Consider the following 23,999-nt stretch of genomic DNA (forward strand, 5'->3'; position numbering starts at 1 on the left):
GCCGCACGGCCCCGCACCGCCCCAGCGGCGGCCTCTGCGGGCCGGGAGCAGAGCCGGCTCCCCAACGCTGCCCGGCGGCCCCGGCGCCCCCCGGCCGGCGCCCCGCTGCCCGCGCCGCTCGGCGATGCCGCTGCGGCTCTCCACCCGCGGCTGCCGCACTGGATGGGCGAAGGCGGCTGCGCATGTGCCGCCAGCGCCTCCCCGCCCGGGCGGGGCGGGAGCCCGAGGGGCAGCGCCGGGGCGGGCCCGGGCCGACCCCTCCCCACGGGGCTGCGGGCGCCGCGTCAGGCGGGGTCGCTCGAGGTGGGTCCGGCCTCGGGTGGGGCGGCCTCGGGAGCGCGGACAGGCCCAGCCCGGCCCAGCCCAGCCTTAGCCCGGCGGCAGCGGGAGGATGAGGGGGGAGCGTTTCCCGCGGTCAGGGGGTGCCGGCGGCGCTGGGAAAGGCTGGGAAAGGGCGGTGTCCCTCGGCCGCGGGTCCACCCGCCCCGGCGTCGCCGCTCTCTGCTGCGTGGCCGGACGGGCCCGCTGCGGTGTCGTCGGGGAAGGTCGGGATCAGCCCCGCGTGTCTCGTCTGTAAGGGGGGCTGAGGAGCCGCCTGGATGCAGGGGAGCCCGGCCGGCCGGGATCGCGGTGACTGGAGCACGGAGCGCTGCCGAGGAGGCGGGCTGGGCATCCTCCGCCCCCTGCGTTTGTCCCTCCAATTTTAAATCGTGTCCATATATAACTTTGAGAATACTCGGGGAAAAAAAAAAAAAGACAAAGCCTTAAAATGGTTCAGGGCCTGCTCACGTAATCACTGTAATAACAGCAAGAGTAGCGATTTGCCCTAGAGACCATCTCCTGTCTTGCTCACAAGTACCTGGGCTGTTTTGGGGAGCTGAGAGAATCACTGTAACAGCGGGCTGCGTGGAGGGGAGCATTAGTCACGGTAGGAAGCAGTAACTGCGTGATTAATGACTCAAACAGAACTGGATGGGTTGGCTGCCGAGTGCGGGTCTGAGGGTGCGGCCGAGCTGCTGAGGGGAGGCTGGCGAGGCTCTGCCCCCCTCGGCACGGGCACTGTGGCATCGGGTGACCGGCGCCAGCGGGTGGGAATCAACACGTCTGGGCAGCAAGCAGTTCTTGTAGGCTATTGTGGATATATTGTTATTGTATGTATGTATATATATATATCTACGTATATACATAAATACGTGTATAAAAATATGGTTTGGAGTAATGTCTAAGTCTGCCCTTCTTCCCCTAAAGAATAATTAGTCAAGGTCTAAGCAAGACATTGTAAGATTTCAAATAATATTCCAGCCAGACTGTTATTTCTTTGTGTTTCGAGTGGACTGTGAATTGGTCTGCACAGATTTTTCCTCTGGTGTGTGTCTGTGTGTGCTTCTAGCACTTCAGGTGCTCAGGGAGACAAACATCATGATTATGAGGCAAGAGTACTTGACAGTTTTACTGACATGTAGCTATAATTTGTAATGAGTAAATGAAGGGCTTGTGGAGGTCAACGTTTGAAGAAATGGTTGCTGAGTATTCCCCATACACTCTCTGGGATGGGATTCCCAAACTGTCATGCATACCACTCATAAGTGGTGCATACCCAGCTACAAAACTAGGAGCTACTGTGGGCAGAAGGGAGGGGAGGAGGGAAGTTGAGAAATCCTTGCTTTAGCAGGCTACGGACTGAAATTGCCAGATCCTCTGCAGCAGACATAGTAATAATAATACCAAGTTAATATACAGGTGCACTTGGAAAATGTTCTCTATTAAGAAAGACTATATGCTTAGTTTTCAACAATTAATATTTGCACATTTTCCTAAATTATTTTTATGCGTACTCTAAAAATAAGTTACATTAGACACTTCACATTATTTTAACTATTGTTTACACTGCCAATAGAATTTTTTTTAATTCTTCCTGCATATTTAATAACAATCACTTGAAATTCATAAGCTTTGAAACCTCAAATGATTAGAGCCAAGAAAAAAAAAAGAGCTATGATCCCAATTCATTTGTTTCTTGCATGACTGAGAAAATACCTCAAAATTAGATCAGCCCATAGGAAAACATGTTTAGAAAAACTGTAGGGCCATTATTTAGCTATAATGGAGTTTTTTGTGGGTGCAGCACTTGTGCTGCTGAAACCTGTTCAGAGTCACCAAACCAAATCTAAAAAAGCTGTCTTGTGGTAACTGCAATCAAAGAGGGGTTTCACTTGCTTAGTGCTCTTAAAAGAGAGTGCATGACTATAAAATCTAATATAAGTAAGTGCAAAAGAAGACATCACCACTGGTTGCTGGAGTGCCTGTGCCAGTTCTTCTACTTTGGCAAACATGCCAAAATGTCGTCTTGCTTATTGCATTGTCAAAGATATCAACAGCCAATATGGAAAATGATTAAAATCTGCTCTAATTGCTCAGAGTAAATAAACAGGAAAACTGAACGAGGAGTCATCCCTTTCTGCTTTGATCCTGTTTACACATCTTGAAATATTTTAAATAGTGATGATCTTTCCTGTATGCAATCTTTCTGCTGCACAGTGTTTTATACTTTAGTGTTAATTCCAAGCAGAAAGGCAAAGTATTAAAACAAGCATCTCACGGATTTTTATTTTTTTACCTTAGAATCCCATTTGACTAGTTTTATCCCGTGATTACATCATGAGCCTGATTGTTCACTGTCACGTGTCTGGCCATTTTCACAGTGGGTGTACCACGCCTGTAGTGAGCATCAGGCAACAGGAACCAATATGACCATGAAGCTGTGAATAATGGTGTGGATGGCAGTTGTTCTAATAGTTCTAATCTTGGGAGATAGTGGAACAAGTCCTGACTAACAATTTCATACATTTTTTCCACTTGTTTTAAGATTCACTTAGCTTCTGAAGAGGCTATGTGTAGAATGGAGCCTGTAGACTAATTACGGGCCAGCACTAGAGTACAGCGTTCAATCTGGAATAACATTTCATGCATAGTTTCTTCCTTTACAACACTTGATGATAAAGGCAAAGTAAAATGTTTTAAGTTGGGAATACCATGGCTGTTTTTGCAGAGGCACTGTCTGTAGCCAGACTGGGTGCTAGTGAACAGCCAGCTTACCAGGCTACCTATGGAGGATAGCAAAAACATTCCTACTTCGTTTAGCTGGCTGTGGTAGGGCAAATCCACAAACACAGTTCACAGTAACTATTCTGCTGAGTAACGCTTCAGTTTTGAGGTTGGAAACAGACTTGGAATAACACTGTGGGAATATTATCTTTAATTGCTGTTATCAAATTTGCCTAATTAAGATGATCCCATCTGTCTTCCTGAGCTTAGAGGATATCAGTCATGATAAAGTGGTTTGGCTGAGGGGAGGAGTGCACCCTGTGGCCTGTAACCTCTGCAGTCAGGCTGCCACTTGATGTGGTGCTGTCAATGTACAAACCAAGAACCAGTCATGTCCCAGTGGGATCCCTGAGGAATGCACTTGTTGACTTCAGCAGGTTTTGTGTTACATACCTGAGGTTAAGCAGGTAATCTATAAATCATTGTATGCGATTATTACAGCCTAAGGATGACTTATGAAATGGAATTAGTGATATTCCAGCCTCTTAACCCATGATATTTTATTAAATAAATTTCTTTACAGGTAGTGGTAAAACTGTAAGAGTTAAGAAATTATATTTTTAAATAGCAATTCAGGGGCTATAAGCAATCTAGGAGACTCCTGGAGTGTGTAGAGACATTTTCCTGGTCCAGGCATTACAGAAGAGAAGGATTATGGGAGCTGGTGCTTACCAATGCAGATGAGCTCATTAGAGAGGCAAAGATTGGCGGCCTGGACTGCAGTGACCACTCCCTGGTGGAGTTTGTGAGGATTGTGAGCCTGGCAAGGAGCTAAGTCAGGACCCCAAACTCTGAAAGAACTGATTTCCAGTTGTTTAGGAGTTGATGAATTGAGTTGGTGAAAGAAGCTGACCAGAGCTGGCAGCTCTTAAAAACATTTTTCTTAAAACTAGGTGATCTTTAAGGTCCCATCCAACCCAGGCTATTCTGTGATAATTAAGTGAATGATTATCTGAATGATTAAAGTGCTTTGCCATTATTACTAACATGCATATATGTAGTTTCTGCAAACTAGGAGTTTTCTCAGAGCGTGATTTTGGAAGGGAATGTGTTCTTCCTGTTTCAGGATGATACAAAAGTACAAGAACAGTTACATAATTACTGTCTTTCAAATTCTTCTATTAATTTGTGATCATAAAGTGCTGAGGAAAGAAAACAGTTTACCAACTTTATACATTCTAGTAGTCAAGAGCCAAAGGGAAAGTAAAGGTTTGTATGACATTTTACTTGAATCATCTGTGATTTTTGATACAATTAAAACTAAAAGAAGAAAAATTGGAGTAATAGCTACTTTAGCTCATTCGTGCTACTGAAATCTGCACAACCAAAAAGCTGCTCAATGAAAATCAAGTGTAGTACCTAACAGTCACTTCTGTTAATATTTGAACACTACTGGTTTCATTTCCTCAACCTGACTTTGACCTAATGTAGCTCTGAAAAGGGGGGGGGGGGGGAATCTATATCTTCCCCCCACCAGTTCCACTGGGTTACCAACCAGACAACACATCTGTGGCAAAACCTTTAATCTCCCTCAACACCCAGGACTGGTTGGTTTGTTTTGTCTTTTTCTTTGGTTATTTTGGTGTCTTCTTTTCTGAGATTTTAAAATTTGCTTCTGATTTTAAAAATCTGATTTCTAGATTTCCACTGGCTTCTTTTGTGTTCTTCCCATCTGGTGGAATTACTCTTTATCTAGGGGGTTTTAGATGAGCTGTCTTCCCACATATGCTGTGCAATACTCCCTAATTCCATGGCTTTCTTCCTCTTGACATTCCACCATTGCCAGGTTGTCTGTGAAGAAAAAAATACCCTGCCATAACTTGTATTTTTTACTGTAAACTTTAAAACATATGGAAAAGATCCTACCCTCTTTTATTTAGTGAAAGATCTGCACTATATCTTTATGACCACCTAGTGACTGATGTGTTTTCTATGGAAAGTTCTGAGGGTGATTTTTAATGAGTATAATCTTTAAATGGCTTGGCTGCACTGTAAAATAGATGCATGGTGGGAAACTTGCATCCCGAAAAATACTTTGTACAAAAATAAAGCACCATGTTATTATTGTTTTTAGGTAATGCCTTATTTGCATCCCAGTTTAGAGGAAAATGGACATGACTCTAGTTTTCAAACTGTACGTTCAGGTAAAAGAAGTTTAAATCAGTTAGTAAGACTTTTTCACTAAGTCTGAATGAGAGTGAATACAAAATTGTGCACTTCTTCATGCTGTGACTGGCTTTTTTTGTGCTGCTTCCACATGTGAAGAAAGATCTGAACATTCATAAAAGCTCATTTGTTTTGAGCATATACATAATTTATTAGAAGAACATGAATAGACTTCAGTTTCCCATGTTTTGGCCCTGCTTCCAGTTTTCACTGAAGCTCATGTGTGTCTGAATGAGAGCAGCAGTAAAGAGAATGCTATGTTTGAACAGTAAGTTTCTGGTATCGTTTCATTGCTCTGAAATTCTTTTTTTTTCCAAATAGGTGGTAAAGAAGATGAATGAGAAAGGGAAAGCAAGGGAATAGCATGGAAGACTATCAAGTGAAGTTGGTTTGGGTTTTTTATGTATTTGAAACATTATAATCCAAATTTTCTCTGATACTTTTAGGGAGTTTCCATTTTCCTTAAATTACTGAGAAATTGCATGTTATTGAGGATTTTTTTGTTACTTTAGGGAGCAGATGTACATGGCTGGTAACTGTTTAAAAATCAGCCGTGGAAATTGTATATCAAAGATTTTTATTGTAACCATTTATGCGTGCACAGCAAGGTCATCACAACCTGACTGTATAGAACTCTGTTACATTTAATTCTCTTTTGGCATAACTTAATTTGTTTATAATACTTTCTGAGTAGCTTTACAGGGTGTTTGCCTTATGATTCATTTGATGTGTTCAAGATAGAAAAATGTATGGGATATTTAAGCCATGTGCAGAACAATTTGATTTAAATACTCTCCAATTTTAATATATATGAGAAACATGGAAAGAACAACAATTATTTTAATACCAGCCTTAAACTGAATGTGTGGATATATATATATATATTTAGCAAGAAAAGCTTGGCTCCAACAAGGATTTTTTTTTTAAAAGTTTTGGTTAATCCTATGTGTTGTTTCCATTTGAAATCATTGGTGCTACAGACATGATTAAATGTAAGTGTATATATAATTGGTTTTCTGGATTAAAGGTGTCATGCAGTTTATTTGTAATTGAAGAAAAAAACCTGGGTGGTCTCTTTCTTGTAGAAAGTTTCAAAAGAGAAACGAAGTACAAAAGTTTACACATCTCTCTGGTTATTCTGTCCTCCTGTGGTATTCTTGCTCTACAATATACATGGCTACGTTAAAGCCTGGAGAGTTATCTCTGCTATCTCACCTGGGCAGGGAGCAGTCTCTGTTCCACTTGTTGGCACAAAGAAGAGAAATGCCCATTATCTTCATGGGTGTTGGAAGCAGAGCTCTCTCTGATCACCAGTCTAGTTGAATGAGAATGAAGGAAGGAGGCCCTGACCTTGCTGTTCAGGGTGTCTGTGAGCCCCAGCTGTGATGGCCACTGCCCTGGAAGCAGCCTGAGACAGACAAAGTACCCCTGGGACTCCCACTTCAGCACAGTCAGGAAATCCCCCATAATCCAGGGTTTGTTCTGACAGCCACAGCTCAGTTCTTATGGATGATAATTTTCTAAAGGAGTGGAGAATCACCCTGGGGGAGAGGATGCTAGCAGGCACTGGGTTGAATTAAGGGGATCATTCCATGAAACAACAAAAGTAACACCTGGGCATTTTATACAAGGAGGGAAACTTGCTGGGATTTATACCTATTACCTTTGATCTGGCAAGTCTCTGTGTTTGTGTCAAGCTCTTTCCTCCTTTTTCATTTGTTCCTAACAGAAATGAAGCAATTGCCAGATTGGAGAATGTAGGGCAACAGAACAGATTTCACTGCAATGTGCCAGTGTGGGATACAGATCCAGCTTGTTCAGATGAGTGAGTGTTTTGCTATGCATTGGGTAACTGTTGAAATGGGGTATTTGAAAGTCTCTGTTGCAGTTGGTAGTCTGCACTTTCAGAAGTGGGAAAAGCAGTAAGTTATGGTCACCAAAAGCGTTGGGAAGCAAAAACAGTCTCAGTAAGAAAGCGTGCTCAAAGTAGAGGGCATGTAGCCATACTTTATACTCTTTTACCACCAAGGTCTTAAGTGGTATTGTACTGGTATGATTAGGAATAAAACTTGACTTTTTTCGGTAAAGAGATGAAGTGGAGATGGAATAGTTCAGTAGAAACAGAAGAAACCTCCAAACCACATGCTGTTTATGTTGTAGCACGTCGTAGGGCTTCTAGTCAAAGATACCATGGTGCTAATGCTGAACAAACTGATTTTAGTTCATTTTAGTTCAGAGTGAGAATAATACAGGTATTAGATATTGTGAGACTAGGCAAAGGGTAACAAAAAAAGGCTTTGATTACTACATTGCTCTGATTTTGTTACTGAAGAGAGCCCAGTCCCACAGAAATATCCTCACTGCTGCTAGAGAACAGGTTCCTTGTGTATCAACAGGTTAAGAGTCATCTGAATGGAGATGGTGTGTCTGGGCTTCTGCTGGCTCTTTAATCATTAAAGGATGACATGTCATGCTTCCCAGGGCCAACACCCTCTTGTAACCACTGACTCCCTTTGTGGCTCCTTGCAGAGCAGACAGTGTCAGTAAGACAGAAGCCTTTTGGCAACCTTGCCTTTTTGCTCCAGTTCCAGTTCATGCAAACTCTCCAAGAATGGTAATGTCTTTATACACCCAGCATGTTAGCTGAATTGCAAATAACCTCAAAGGAACTGCGGTTCCATAGACTCCTGGAGTTTTGATTTGTCTTGAACTGTAAGGTAGGTAGATATTTTGGGGGATAATGTGATCTAGGGGAGAAAACCCAAGTTAGGAAAATCAGCAGAAACTTTTTTAAGATACTCTGTCTTTTGTTTTTTTTCTGGCCATGTTCTTTCTAGTGTTTCGTTTGAAATGACCTCACCATATATATTAAGAAGAGTTTATAATATATTAATATTGATTATATTTATACGTTTTGATGATCTCCTTTTAGTTTTGAATTGCTGGGAGGTTTATTCCTCATAGGTGTAAGCCTAAGCCACCAATTCCTTTCCAGAACTCAGGCAACTCAGTATCGTAACCTTCTTGTTTCTTGACACCTGGCTATTACCTGATAGAAAGCTTCCTTAGCTTGGGCTGAAATCTGTTTTGTGCCTGAAATCTAATTTCTGTATGTCTTGCTAGTTGCCACAGGAAAGAACATTGCTTTTGCCAGGAACTCTACAAAATGGCCTGGTTGTAATGGGTCAAGAGGAAAAAATGAAATGAGTACACTGAAATTGGACTTTTGTGTGGCTCAAAGCTTTGAATCATTTGTTCAAAAACAAAACAAAAACAACCTGACATAATTTCACATTGAATTTCTGGGCTAAATGTTAAATAGCCATTTTTTTTCACAACCTGGCATTATACCCAGGTCAGCTGAGTTGTATTAAGAATTAGCACAGATTTATTCCACTGAATTGTTTGACAGATAAAATAAGGAGTGTTTCATGTGTATTCCATACAGTCTTCCTTAAAAAGAAAATACACTTCAGTGAAATCTTGACCATACAGCACAAAATCTCCTTTCATGCTGCAGTACTTGAGACTTATTTAATACCCAAGAGTTAGAAAACATAAAATTATCTGGGGTGCAAATTTGATAACCATAAATTTTCTTTCAATGAAGTAAAAAAAAATACATGAAGTGCTAAAGTGTTTACCTTGTTTAGTGTAAATTTGATTTATTCCAAAACTCAAAAATGTATTTTAAAGCTTGTAATCTGAATTGTTTTGAACTGGGTATCATGCTGGAATTTTTTGCCGCCAAGTTACAGATCCCAGAAAAATAAGGTTTGCATGAAAAGTTCTTGGCAGATCTCTCTTGGAACAGCACAAACAACACTGCTTAACAAGGAGGCATTCATTATTTCTGTCTTGTTACCCTCTGCTATTACAGTCACTAGCTGTAAGGTTACTGGCATCTTTGAATCTTCCTAATAAAAAGCATGGGGAGCAGTCATTCAAGGATGATAGTGAGAAATATGTTACATTTTTCAGGTTTACTTTTGTTTTTTAACAGTCATTGTGCTTTAGCAAGCTGAGCTAATGCATTATCTGCATGTTCTCGCAGCAAACAAAGTTTAGGCAAGTAACAATTGCAGAAGGACAAACCTGTTGGTCTCACTTTAGCAGTCTGAGATCCTTGAGTATGCAAATAAAAAAAAGTGTAGTTACAGCCTTTCTGTGCCCTTTAGTGATTTTTTTGGTGAGGGATTCAACTAGGGAAATTTAATCTTTCATGAAGAGACAGAAGGAGCACCAAATGTAATGTAGGGAAGCATGAAGGCTAAACCCAATGGTTAATACTGGCATCAGTTTTAACAAGGGAACTGATAAAAAGTCCGTTTGTAGCAGCTCTCTTGCATGTATTCCAGGCCTTTCTTGCAGTGGTTTCTGCTGCCTAAACTAGCAGTGCTGGTAGGAGCTTTAGTGGTGGAAAGAAAAATTTGTTAGCCATTTACTCAAAAGGTTTATGCCATAAATCTTTTCTTCAGTTTGTCACAGTATTGGATTTTGACTCTGTTTCCTTCACTCCCTGCAAATGCAATGTACCTGTTATATTTGTCATACTTGCTGATTAATTAGAAAGGTCTTCATCTCTTAAGTTACATGATTGACAGAGAGTTTATCGATGGGCAGGTGGCAACACACATTGGACACAAGTCATCTGACAAGGTGGAACTGGATGATTCCTGTTGTCTCTTATTGAATTTCTTTTTTTCTCTCCCATCCTTTTGTGTGAGACCCCAAAAGAGGAGGAAAAAAGGGTTTACTTTCAGTAAGTGCATGTTGTGTGAATGTTATCTCACTGTTAGAATAGAGGCCAATCTCTTTTGCCTCCAAACAGACTTACTAATTGGAACACAAATACATCCTCTCAGAAAGAAAAACAGATTAATAGAAAAGGACAGAATTTTTAATTCTTAATTCTAATTACATTATATTTCAAGATTTATTTAATCTTGTTAATTTCCACCTGAATTCTCTAACAATCTGGGTTATAGTTCGCTGCCTACTGAAGTCCCTGGACCCTGACAATTGTGTTTGCAATCTTCTGATCAAATCCTTGTTATCTAAGTCTCAGACACCTAACAGAGGTTTGCAAGTTTAAATTAGTTTAAATGATTCTCATACCCTAAAATCATTCCTTTTAATTGCAAGAAGCTAGACTATCTTGTACACAAAGGTTGGGACTTGTAGTTTTTATAGCTGTGCTAACAGTATGATGATACTGAATTAGTGAGTCCATCAGTTTTCAAAGTAAATATTATGTGCAGTATTTGAGCATATAATCACATACATTAATTATGTTCATAATTTTTTCATGAATTGCCCTATAGAGTTATTTCCCTATGGACTAATGGCATTTAATGCTGAAGCTTCAGGGCAGGATTGCTGTTGTGGGTTTTTTTTTTTTTTTTTTTTTTTTTCTTTTTTTTTTAATAATTTATACCTCCTCAATAATATGCTTTAAGGATTCAGATTTAATGAGATTATTTTTTAAGTTCAAATTTTACCATGGATTTCTGCAGAGACGTAATATTGGCCAACGATTCCTTAGAATGTGGCTCTTCAAACAAAGAGAGTGCTCATGAAGCCTGAAAATATTAGTTCAAATCTTTTTTTACTGATGATTTACTTTCAAAAAATGTAGGATTTGCCTGTTTAGATTAAACAAAATTAGAAAAACTAGGCCTCAGAATAAGTATACTGCATGCAATACCTGTACAAAATAAGGACATTTTCACAAGAATATGAATTGTCTAGTTAATGGTTAGCCACAATTAATTTTTTTTAGATTATCTGCATTTTTCCTGTGTGGTTCCTTAAAAGCTGCAATTCAGAAACCAGTGGAATAATTGACTCACTGGTTCCTTCAATCAAAGAACTATTCATTAAATACACTTTGGGTTAGAGCTGCAGTTGATTACCTACCTAAAAAATCTGCTGAGCGGCTTCAAAATCCCCAAGCATTAAACAAACAGAACAATATTTAGTTTTATGGCATCAGGTGGAGCAGACACAGACATCAGTTCCCAAGTAAACATACCGTGGCTTCCATGCCTCCTGAATGGAAAGACATTCTCCCTCTTTCCACCCAAGCAGTGGATATTTTGTTAACTCCAATTATATGTATTCCAGTGTGGCACACTTGGAAAAGAAAACAAACACAGACAATAATTTTTTTATTCTTTTGTTGACATCTTCATAAACCTAATGTTCTTCATTATCATAATGTTATTGAACAGCAACAGCAAGGCTCTGGAATTCCCTAGTTTAGAATAATGTAACATGGGATACATATTGAGATATTTAAATGAATTAATAGCTTAAAGAAAACCCAAAGCTGTTCATCTTGATGTGATTTTAGACACATTTTAATTGTCAGATCTGTCAGTCCTGGCACTTGCCACTTGAGGGAGTGAGTCACAGGCGCTGGTTGGACTCCAGTTTGAGTCCATTCTCAGCAGATTTGCATGTGCTGGGAGCTCACTCAAGGTGGAAAACTCACACATTGTGCGAAGATATTTTGGCTACAAAGGAAACTTGAAATGCTCTGTATTAAAATGTTTTGGACAGTTACCCTTTGGGATGGTTTTATTTCTTCCTCAAACCCCAGTGGGGAACTTGAGAAGACCTGGCCTGCCAGAGGTGTGTGGAGGTGTGCAGAGGTTTGGTTCAGGTCACACCCAAGGGGGTCACTGTGGGCGGTGTCGCTGTGGGGAGCTGGGGTGGATGCTACAGTCAGGCAGCTCTTTGCAGTACTTCTGATGCTGTCTCTGAATTAGTACATGGAATGCCTGTTTCTTACGGATTTACTGTGCCTGGGAGTAGAGGGATTTCAGTCTCCTGCTTTAATCCAGTCTTGTTTTACTGAATTATTTATTATTTGCAAGTGCTGGGAAAGGTTGATTCATGCTTCAAAAGAAAAGCTTTGAGACATTATAGGGCAAATGCCTGTTTTGAAACTGAGGGCAGGAATCCTTTCTGTATATTTGATATATAAACCTTGAGTGAACATGAAAAATCTTGATATAATTTAAAATAGACGAAAAAGTGGGATACTTACTATTAATAATCTGTTTGTTATGGTTTTCGTTATTTCTTTTGACTTTTAATCAATAGTTACTGTCTTTGTTATTCTAACAGAAATTTGCATAAAGTTGAAATAATCTGTTGCTATATATTTATGTAGTAAATCTGTCAGTATGTATTGGTCCTTTTGTACATGGGAGGTTGTGTGTGCGTTGTTACATTTCTGTAGCTCCTAATGTTTACTTTAGGAATTACTCTAAAGAGACACTTTAATTATATAAGGACTGTATTTGTGCAGGGGTTTCTAATAACAACACGTGATACCTTCTTGAGCAGCTATTGTACACATGAGTGTAGGCAAGATGGGAATATTTAAAGTCTTTGAGTTATACCAACTCAATTAAGTAATAATGTAATCATACAAAATACAAATGCTACCCTACTTCCCTGGAAACCTTAACACTTTCCTTTATGACACCCCCAGATAAATTGTCCAGAATGAGCAAAAATTACTGTCCATAATTGCTCATGGTTTTCTAGCAGGATTTAAATCCACCTTTATTCAGCCAGTGCTTGAGCTAACTAGTTTTTAGGAGGAAAAATATGAAGACAACCCCCTTTGTAGCATTTCTGAGAGCATCTTGTCTGGGACATTTAATGTACTCTAAAGGTACAAAAACTGGAATTCAAAAATCCTATCAAAATGCCATTCACCTCAGATCTGATTAGCAGCATCAAGAGCTGAGAGGATGGGAATTAAATTCACCAAGGCACCTCTTACTCTTACATACTTTATCATTCTGAAAGAAAACTTCGGCAAGTGACTGAACTAGAATGTTAATGCTTTATTCCAGGAAAAAAATATTTCTTCAGTGAGCTCACAAAGTATAATATCTGTTTCAGAAGAGGTTTTGTTACATCTACACTGATTAACTTCTCCATGTAAATAAAGAATAACCTACTACATTCTGAGGGAGCTTGCACTAGTTTTCAGCAGTGAGCACCTTTTATAAAGCATGTTATGATTTTTGTTAGAAGAAATAATGAACTATCAATAGCTGTCCAACCTTTACGAGCCACTCCAGGTACAGTAGCTGTATTGTTACCTGTTATTAGTCATCTCTTTTCAGACTGTTGAGTCTACATAGTTGTTTCTTGCATGGAAGCCCTTTCATGCTTTTGAATATCCACAGAATCCTTCTAAATTTTTTTTTCAATCTCTACTGTAGTCTTTCTCACTCAAGAGGAGAATTTCCTACCAAGTAACTTAGTTTTTTCTTACTGCTGTTGCACACTGAAAAAATTAGAAAAAGCTGATACAAAGCTGAAATGCAGCTGAAAAAGCTTCATTTTGGATCATGGACTGTATAGGGTATGAAACATCTCATATATTATTAAATATTGTTGAAATACTGGTCTTTGTTTAGCAAATGATGTTTTGAATTCCAGGAAATGACCTTGTAAAAATGGAAGTTAGAAAAGGAAATTTGCTTCTGTCAGGGAGGGAAAATGAAGGAAAGAAAGTTAGTGCAAACAAAGGGGAATGACAGAGGCTGAATCAGAGAAAGGTGGGGATTTTCACAGGAATGTATGGAGTGTGGGTGGAAGGTGCCTGCGAATTTTTAAGTCTAGTGATGCCCACTTTCCAAATGTTCAATAATCTTTTCAATTCTACCAGTTAATTAAAAATCCCAGAGAGACCAAACCCCCCTATTTGCACTTTGTATTGCTACTGTTGTAGCAAACTGCTACAGAGGAATCCAGGGTACTTTAAGATAGACCATGTTTCACATGTGACTGGACTTGAATGGTATAGAATGCTGTAGGCAGCTGCTTGAAAACCCCCAGCTTTGTGCCTGTGTTTTCACCCTCCTCTCACTGGCCCTCTGGACTGCCATTAGACTGTGCTTCCAAAGGGGCTGTTAGGATCTATGATTTTCTCTTCAGTGAGAAATGGTGATGGTGATGAGGCAGAAATGGAATTCCCCATCAATGTGGATGCTTTCAGGTTAATGGGATTAATGTTGGAGTAGAGGGAGGAGGTAAGGTTTAGGGCATGTGAAGTGCCTGGGAGTACATGAACCCAGAGAGCTCCCTGCAGGATATCTTTGCCATGCACCAAATCATTTATGGTCATAGGGTATACTTTTACTTTGTTCTGGTCCTCATGCATGATCCAACACAGGATCTGTACAGACACAGTGACAGCACCTATGACAGGTATTGATGTGTAAGGAAGTACCTGGGACAGGCTGACTGACGTGGTGACAGGGGTCCTTGGAAAGCAAGTGAGTGGCAGTGACCACCCTGTTCACAACAGCCAAACAGCTAAAACCATCGGCCTTCTCAGCAGGCACACATCCAAACCCAGTACTCTTCCATGAATTGGGTTTGCCCAGGGCAGCAGTCACATCTGGGCTGTCTTGCAAAGCACAGTTTGTCCATAAGCCTGAAAGTGTTTTCTGCCCTGTAGTGAAATGTGATAAATTCTGTGTTCTCATGCCTTGTAATGTAGTGTAAATATGCTTATTTATTGTTGAAAGTAATAACTTACTCAGTTTGAAGTACATGAAGAGCTGTGTCACTGTGCCCATCATAGCAGGTTGGGGCATGTACTGGACTTTTTTTCTGTGTACCTTATGGCTCCGTTGTGTGCTGCAGGAACGTTTTCCTCCTGTACAAATGTGTTTGTAGCATCTCTGTCTGTAGGATCAACTTTGGCTGGGACTGTGGGAGTGCTGGACATGCTCCTCTGCAGAGCCTGTGTTGCTTTGTACAATTTTCATAAGAAAGGCGGTTCTTTGTTTGATCTTTGTATACTTTCAAGCCTAATCAACAAGAAGGGAAATTTAATTAATGAAACAAAGAGCAGCTAACAAACAAGCTCTAAGTGATATCCAGGTGTTAGAAAAACTAATTACTTGTTGGTAGAATTACCTTGTCACAGTTTAGGGCTTGACATGTTCCACTGACCTCAGACCTACGGGAAGGTTGTCAAAGCCTGGGAAGAAGGATGTCCATTGATACTGGACAGAAAGAATGCAGGATTTACAGGAATGCAGGATTCACCAGAATTCCCAAGATAAGGAAGAAATTAATAAAGACAACTCAGCAACTGTGCTGAGTCAGCTCCGACTGGGTATAAAGGTAATTGTGGCAGGGGGAGGTCATGATCACCGACTCATGGCCCACCAACCCAACAGAGAAAGACTGAGCATGCAGACCAATTAGCCCGAGAAATGAGGGAATAATTAACAACAGAAGATAGAATTCTGATAATTAAGAGTACCATGTAACTTGTAGCCAATGAACACGAATTTCTTTGTCAGCTAGAATGTATAAATAGTAAAAAGTTTTGATAATTGGCGTGCTTGGTTTGTGGAGTACCACCGCCCACCCAGGCTTGCGCAACCCTGAGATAAATAATCAATGTCTCTCTCGAGTGTGTAATTATTGCCTTGTTGCAACTGGGCAACGAATGCGATTTTAGTGGGTAACAACCGCGCCTGCAGGCCGAGCCCAGCGGCGGCAGCTCGGGCAGCCGCGGCCCGGCCCGGCCCTGCCCGGCGGAGCGCGCAGGCCCGGCCGGCCCGGCCGCGGGACCCGCCCGCGCCGCTGCCCTGCCCGCCGGCGGCTGTGGGCGGGAGCGGCCGCCGCCATTTTGTGCGGGAGGCGGCGCGCGGCCCGGCGGCAGCGGTTCGTGAGGCGGGGGCGCCGGGGCCGCACTTCGCCTGCGGCGGCGGGCTCGGGTTCGGGCGGAAAAGGCCTCGCGCCGCTTGTTCTCTTTGTGGGGTGGGTGCCTCTTGCCGGACGACAGGGCTGGGAGAGGCTGTCGCGCTGCCCGGGGTCCCCGCGGGCCCGTCCCGAGCAGCGTCCGTCAGCCCTGCACTCTGCGTGAGCGCTCCCCTCGCCCTAGAGGCTGCTGAGCGTGCGGAGAGGTTCGTTGCGGGACATTCTCATCCGGCGCGAAAAATTAAATGGTGATATTTGGCCGCTGGTCCCGGAGCGGCGGCCCCCGGCACCCGCGGATCTGTGCGGGCCGGCGCTGCTGCCTCGGGACTGCTCCCGGTTACACGAACACAGCTGTCTGTGCGCGCAGACGTAGCTTGGTGTGTTTTAAAAAAATCATGTAAGAAGAAGTTTGTAGAGACTGGTAGGCACAGTACAATTTACTCAGAATAAAATTGCCGTGTTTTGTGTTCTTACTTACTGATTGTATGATAGCAAACGGTTGGTGAGCATATCTGATGCTTTTGGAGACATACTGAAAGTTTCAGATTATAAAATATGGCTATTTTTGAACATTTAATATGTCTTGTGTTACAGTGTATATTTGGCAAATTGATGATGTGAGTCTTTGCTTGTTTCTGGACACTGTGAACAAGCTGAGCTGGACTCTAAACAAATGTCCAAAATTTGCACGTGGACTTAGAAAAGAGCAACAAAAGGAGTGATCTTGGATGGATCCTGTATTGAATTTGACATCCTTTCCAAAACTATTATTTGGTTTAGGTTGATTGGGTTTTTTCCATACCTTAGAAGAATGTTTGCATCTGTGGTTTCATCATAGGCGAACTCTCCAAGGATTTATATATGACTGATTTGCAAAATGGATAAATTTCCACACAGTGAAAAGCAAAGTTTTTACTAGCTGCAAAGGCCTAATTCTGACAATTAACTGTATTCTCTATATTGTTCCATGCTTCCACTGTCATTTTAAAATTCTTTTTCACATTTGCATCAACATTGTTACGATCAAGATAATTTTTAAACGAGGCATATTCTAGGTCTTTTCAGGGATTGAGAGTTGGTTTCTGTGTTTGCCAATATTTGCTAGTTTTTGGGGTTTTTTTATGGTAACAGTAAAATGTACCTTTTTCAATAGCAGTAGTTTCTAACAGCTGTAACCATCTTCTTTCTAGTGTACTGAAGCATGTTTTTACCACGGTCTGTTAAAGTCAAGAGGACTGCTGATGAGGACAAAAGTTGTACAGCTAAGAAAACTAAACTGTCTTCTGGAGGTTCTTTGCTAGAGGAGACCACAGAGTTCCAGGACTGTAAGTCAGTTAGAACAGAAACTTCTGCTTCAATAGACAATTCAAGAGAAATTGTACAAGAACACACAGAACCTGCAGCCGCAGACCTTGGTGTTGCTAATACACCATTGGCAAAGGACAGCCAAAATACTGAGGATGATGGCTCTTTGGAAGAACCCATAAAATCCTTCAGCAAATCCCAGCGGCGGGCAGAGCCTGGAGAACCTGTGTGTGTTGTGTGTGGCCGCTATGGGGAGTACATCTGCGATGAAACAGATGAAGATGTTTGTAGTTTGGAATGTAAAGCCAAGCACCTTCTGCAAACTCAAGCAAAGGAAAAGCAGCTAACATCTGATCAAGCCACAGATTCTCAAGCAGAAGCTCACCTGCTTAATACACCTTATTTCTACAAAGATCATTCCTTTATTTTAGGTTTGCAAGAGGAGCAGGTTGAGAACCTTAAACTCCAGCTGGGTATTGCTGTTGAGGGCCAGCAAATTCCAAGACCTATTGTAGAATTTGAACACTGTGGTTTTCCTGAAACTTTAAACAATAATTTAAAGAATTCTGGCTATGAAGTCCCAACTCCCATCCAAATGCAAATGATCCCTGTTGGACTGTTAGGGAGGGATATTCTGGCTAGTGCTGACACGGGCTCTGGAAAAACAGCAGCTTTCCTGCTTCCTGTTATTATGAAGGTTTTGAAAGAGGTAATGAAACTTCAGATTGTTAGAGAAAGCAGTTTGCAGCTTTGTCTGTTGGATTCCCAATGTAATGGAGAATGTGATTGCAGTGTTTTTCATTAACATTCAATGATTTATCTGACTTTTGATTGGTCAAGCATTTGGTTCTTGGAGTGGGGAGGTGCTAATTATTTTTAATTGAATGCTTTTTCACTTTGGTCAGGAGATGAAGCAATTCTATCAATATTACCTATTACACAGTTCCTTCTTGTTGAGAAAGTTAATTAAATTCTGTGGTAGACTTCCTAAATGACTTAAAATAGAAAGTGAAAATAATTCCAGGCCCTCTGTAAGTTCTTCCTGTGTCTTCATGTATCAAATGGCTCAAAGAGATTTGTTGGAAATTGTATAACTTCACAGAGTAGTTTCTTTTGCAATATATTTTGTTGACTGTCAGATAATTACAGGAATTTGGGGTAAAAAAAATTCTGAAATCCTCTAGTTACACAGTCTCCACTTTTATACTGTGGGAAGAAGAACTAAGAAAGCTTCTGCTTGGTAAGGACATGAATGTATGATTAGAAGCAATGGCAAATAGTATTCTGTACCTCGTGTGTTGTTCAAAACTCTTTTCTGCTTTATGCATTTTATTAAAAGAGAGCTGCATAAAAATATATTAGAGAATTTGGGACATGATTTTACTGATGCTTTGCACTGTTTAGATACCTTTACAGAATGTATATACACACAAACGTGTATAATTTTTTTCTAATGAATAATTGAAAGATTATTTAAGTAACTCTTTTATTTTTGAAGTACTTTAGCAACTCCTAAACTCTAGTTCAAGAACAAAAGCGTTCTGTAGAAGTTAGGTAAGAAAAGGTGTATACACTCCAGCATCATTATCCAGATTATCATTAAAGTCTGCAAGACACATCCATTTATAGTAATATGTGCAAAATTGGGGTCTCAGTGAAAAAGTCATCTTTACACAATCTTTCCCATGCTTCATCTTCAGGGCACTGTCCAAGTTAATGTATATATTGAGAGGTAATTTTATTTTGCTGCTTAAAATAATTATAATTTTTAATGTAAAAGATTACTTTGGGAAATTTGAAAGCCTTAATCTAAATAATTAAGCAATTCCACATTAATCAGATTTTTCCTCTCTCTTCTAGACAGAAACTCCATCTGCCCTTATTTTGGCTCCAACGAGGGAGTTGGCAATTCAGATCGAGAGCCAAGCGAAGGAGCTGATGGCCGGGTTACCCAACATGAGGACAGTTCTGCTGGTGGGAGGTTTGCCCCTGCCCCCGCAGCTGCACCGCCTCAGGCAGAGTGTGAAGGTGAGCTCTGACCGAGAGTGGAGAGCCACGCTGTCATTACATTCACAGAAAACAAAAATGTTACTGGTGACACCTGTGAACACACAAAGATGGCTTTCTCCTAAGTCTGAACTACTGAAGCATTTGTTACCTCCTGAAAATTTTAGTTACACAATTCTTTAAAAGCTTTTTCACTTCTGATTAAACATCTCATAGCTTTTTTGTTTGTTTGTTTTTAAAAAGTTTCATTGTGATATTGCTGCTTTCAAAGACTGAAATATGCCAGTATTTTACACAAGGAGTGGTAATTGAGAGGAAAAAAGTAGTTTGTTTTTCATGCAGATTTTATTTCTTGCAACTTAGACACCTCCATTAAACTTTTGGAAGGTCCATTTCCTCTTAGGGCTTCTTAATTTATAAGTTTCCTGGAAGTTTTATTACTTACTTGAATGCAAATAATTTCATTCATTACTGCCATTGTTATGTATGTGATGAAATGTCATGGTTTTTCCAGGATGGTCCTCTGTGCTTTCATGGAATTTCTTACTACTGTGGGGTTTTTTTCCTCCCCCCCCTTTTTTTTTTTTCAGGTGATTATAGCAACACCTGGAAGACTTCTTGAGATTTTAAAGCAAAGTTCAGTTCAACTGCATGGTATAAAAATTGTAGTGGTGGATGAAGTAAGTATTTATCAGAGCTCTATTACCTAAACAGAAGTCGTGGCAGAGTAGTGTGAGTGGCAAATCTCACATATTAAACACACAGAATTTTTGATATAAAAATAGAATATATTTCTTAGGAGACAATTTTATTTTTTGACACAATATGAAATGTGTTTAAACAACATTTAAACAGCATTTAAACAACAAATGTTCTATTACTGTAAAGAGTTAGGTTCCTGACAGGGTAATACTGTTAGACCAGTGTGAACAATTTGTTTGTAATTCTCTCACTTAGCTTTTCTTCTGACTGTAAATGCTCCTGCATTTGGATTGTTACGTTTTACATTATGTTACATCTGTCAATTTAAGTTTGGGATCGTGCTGTTCATGGGAAAAAATGTGGTACAAATGTGATATTTTTCATTTAGGTGGATACCATGCTAAAAATGGGTTTCCAGCAGCAAGTGTTGGATATTTTGGAAGACATCTCTCATGATCATCAAACCATACTGGTGTCAGCCACGATTCCAGTGGGCATTGAGCACTTGGCAAATCAGCTTCTGCACAACTTTGTCAGGATAACAATTGGAGAGAAGAATCTGCCGTGTTCCAATGTTCGGCAAATTATCTTGTGGGTAGAAGAACCATCTAAAAAGAAAAAGCTGTTTGAAATACTAAATGTAAGTTTAGTGTTTTTCTCATAAGAGCAATTTGTAAAAGGATTCATATCTTTCCAAATCTCTGCCAGGTTCTCATCTCATGATCAGGACAAATTGAATCCATGCTGATGATGAGCAGCCGATGGTTGTAATCCCTTTTTAAATAAACACTTTAATTTTACAGGATAACAAGCTCTTCAAGCCTCCAGTGTTGGTGTTCGTGGACTGTAAACTAGGAGCAGATCTGTTGAGTGATGCTGTTCATAAGATTACGGGATTGCAGTGCACAGCTATGCATTCTGACAAGTCTCAGGTGGAAAGAACAGACATATTACAGGTTTGTGCCTGCTCAAATTCAGAGTGTTTGGTAGATTTCAAATGGCCTGTTTTTAAAATGTGGCTTCATTTGAATGACCAAAGTCATAGTGGACTGCTTTTCTGCAGTAATACCTGAGGTATTGCTGGGAGAGATGAGAGACACACAGGACTAAGCAAAACTGTAGATAATAATCCTATTTTAAATGTAGATAAATACAGAGACTCTTTCTCAGATTATGTGAAATGGGAATTTAAATAAGCATTTAACTGTAACTGATAATGTTTGCAATTAAAATTGTGGGTTTGATCTCTCTTTGGTTATCTCTCCAAATTATATTCCTGTTTAAATCAAGCATACAGGGAGCCATTCTCTCTTCTGCAGTAGAATAATCCCACTGGGTGTGTTCTTACGCCAAATAACTAGATGTTAACCCATGCTTGGAGAGGTTCAAAATACAAATAAGGAAAGAAAATTAATTTTGGGTTGTTCCTTCCTTGCTAGGGATTACTTCAAGAGAAGTATGAAGTTATAGTAAGTACAGGAGTCCTTGGACGAGGGCTTGACCTTGTCAATGTCAAACTGGTGGTGAATTTTGATATGCCTTCAAGTATGGATGAATATGTACACCAGGTAAATAAATAAGTTACAAATGCTTTATTTGAAAAGTAAATTGAAATATGATATCCACCTGTGGAAATTTAAATGTAAACAGAAAGATAATTTTCTTCTTCAGAATTATTTTTATAGGAAAGGAAAAAATGGTGCTGGATATCTCTTCTGTAAGTCTCTTAAATAAATTACTCAAATTTAGAATAGCGTTCCTGTTATCTCCTATATAAGTTACTAAAACCTAGAAGAATGTCTTTAAATCACTTACTTTGCAGTGTACTTCTTCTGGTTTTGTACTCTCCTATATTATTTTGTGTCTATAGAAAACAAAATTTACCATTTTTTATAGTGTGAAGAAAGGCCAGATGCCCCTCTTGCAGGTGCAGCTCATCTGCGGTGTGGGATATGCATTAATAGTCAGGACAGCAGTCATGAACTTGATTTCTTCCCCTCTTTCTAGTCAAGCATCTCCTCTGATACTTTTTTTTTCCTGTGGATTTCCGGCTTTAGAAGAAATGATCTCTGAGTTTCACGTGTGTGTGCGTTTATGTGCACAGTCCCCAGTCCTACTTTAGCTGGCACATCAAGAGAACTCATTCTTGCCCTCTTTGTGGCACGAGGAAGACAGAATGCTACTGTGTGCAGTTCTGAGAACATCAGCTGTGGGAAAAGGCAGCAAACTGGAGGGAGTCCAGGTGAAGTCAGGGGCCTGGCACACGTGACACTTCAGGACAGGCTGAGGCAACTGGGCTTGTTTGGGCTGCTCTGGAGACTTAATTGCTGTCTTCCATTCGGGTGATTACAGAGGAGACAGAGCCAGACTCTCCTTGAAGATGCCCAGGGAAAGGACAAGAGCCAGCAGTTGTAGCTTTCTGCAAGGGAAATTGAGGTCTCATAGCAGGGAGAAAGGATTTTCACAGCGAGGGGAGTCAGTCAGTGACGGGACCTTTGTGCTTCAGACACTGGAAACAAGGCCTTGAGGGAACTGATTGACTTTGAAGTAAACCTGGTTCCAAACAGATGAGGAGGACCTCTGGAAGTTATCCACTGTCATAAACTCTTCAAGTAGCCTGTGTTATTAACTGCAAAATTTCCCTCTTGGTTTTAGTTATCTTTCTGCTAAAGTTTCAAGCATGTATTAAGTAAATAAAAATGCTCTTTCCTAGCATCAAAACGATACTAATATTAGCATGTTAGCTCTTTCTAAATAGGGAGTCTTTGCAGATTCTTTTTTAATTTGTTCAAGCATTTTGGATAATATTGGTAAATAATTTAAAGTTACTAGGATATTGAAAGTAAAGGGCAGTTTTGTGGCCATGCTGGCACATATTGTACTTGATACGAAGTATTTGGCATCTCTATAGTGTTTTTTAAAACCTTTCGTTTCGATGAGATTTTCTGTAAGCCTTTGCCTCATATCTCAGTATAAATATCAGACTTCTGGTATGTCCCATAAAGAAGTAATGATTTTAAATGCATTTCAGCTACAGCTTCAGATCTACACATCCTGAATTCAGGAAGCTTATTCTAAGTACCTTTGTGCTTAGCGGATGAGAGAGATTTGGTCCTGTCGCTTGGGTTTACTTTCTGTTTTGTAACAAAAAAATAAACTTCTGAGACAATTGGGAGGACTTCCATGTACTATTGCTGACTTAAAATGAATTTATGCTTTTTCAGGTTGGAAGAGCGGGGAGATTGGGTCACAGTGGAACTGCAATTACTTTTATCAATAACAACAGCAAGAAGCTCTTTTGGGATGTTGTGAAGAGAGTGAAACCCACAGGCACCATTCTTCCTCCACAGCTGCTTAATTCCCCATATCTGCATGACCAGAAGAGAAGGGAACAACAGAGACTTAAACAGTTACACAATAGCCTTGTAACAGGAGATAACATTATGGACATTATTAAAAAACACAACAAAAACAATTCTCAGAGGTAATAAAGGCATATTTATGTAATGACAATAAAAGTATTATTAAAATAAATATGAAGTGTTGCCTTGTATATTGCATTTAAAAAAGAAATTTGTACAGTTTTTTAAGAAGTCTCCTTTTTATCTCATCTTTATTTTGAAATACTGGCTATTGTGTGCTTGAATTACCGTAGTACCTAGTAAAAGGACTCTGGAACCCTTTTTCAAAACCAGTACTCCTTGGTCTTACTGGCAAGAAAAAAAAATTAATGGCAGATTGGCCTCTGAAAATCCCTTCCTGTTAGCTTAAGTAAAGTCTTCCACTGGGAATGTTTCTCCAAGTCCTCAGTATGCTCTCTTGGGGTTTCTTAAGAACTTATATGTAAGTTTCGTCTGTAAACATACTGAAAATTAGTGCCTGCGTACCAGCTGCAAGTTCTGTTGAAGGACTTTGCAATACCAGAAATAGTTTGTTATTAGTGTAACTTTATGGAAGAGAAA

General features: G+C 40.2%; 1 protein-coding gene across 6 annotated transcripts; it reads left to right on the forward strand.

The window, feature by feature from the left end:
* Nucleotides 1–220: 220 nt before the first annotated feature.
* Nucleotides 221–23,577, forward strand: DDX59 (DEAD-box helicase 59). 6 transcript variants are annotated; one of them, XM_038143836.1, is made up of 8 exons: nt 221–303; nt 17,214–18,037; nt 19,189–19,356; nt 19,926–20,015; nt 20,426–20,677; nt 20,841–20,993; nt 21,477–21,605; nt 23,262–23,577. In XM_038143836.1, the coding sequence occupies exons 2-8, from the start codon at nt 17,225–17,227 to the stop codon at nt 23,523–23,525; spliced, it is 1,869 nt and encodes a 622-aa protein (XP_037999764.1). In that variant the 5' UTR covers nt 221–303; nt 17,214–17,224; the 3' UTR covers nt 23,526–23,577. The 6 variants fall into 6 exon arrangements, with proteins under 6 accessions (XP_037999764.1, XP_037999765.1, XP_037999762.1 ...); XM_038143837.1 differs by lacking the exon at nt 221–303 and adding an exon at nt 7,008–7,096; XM_038143834.1 differs by lacking the exon at nt 221–303 and adding an exon at nt 15,924–16,229.
* Nucleotides 23,578–23,999: the final 422 nt, after the last annotated feature.

The sequence above is a fragment of the Motacilla alba genome, chromosome 8 (assembly GCF_015832195.1).
Source record: "Motacilla alba alba isolate MOTALB_02 chromosome 8, Motacilla_alba_V1.0_pri, whole genome shotgun sequence".
Classification (NCBI taxonomy): Eukaryota; Metazoa; Chordata; class Aves; order Passeriformes; family Motacillidae; genus Motacilla; species Motacilla alba.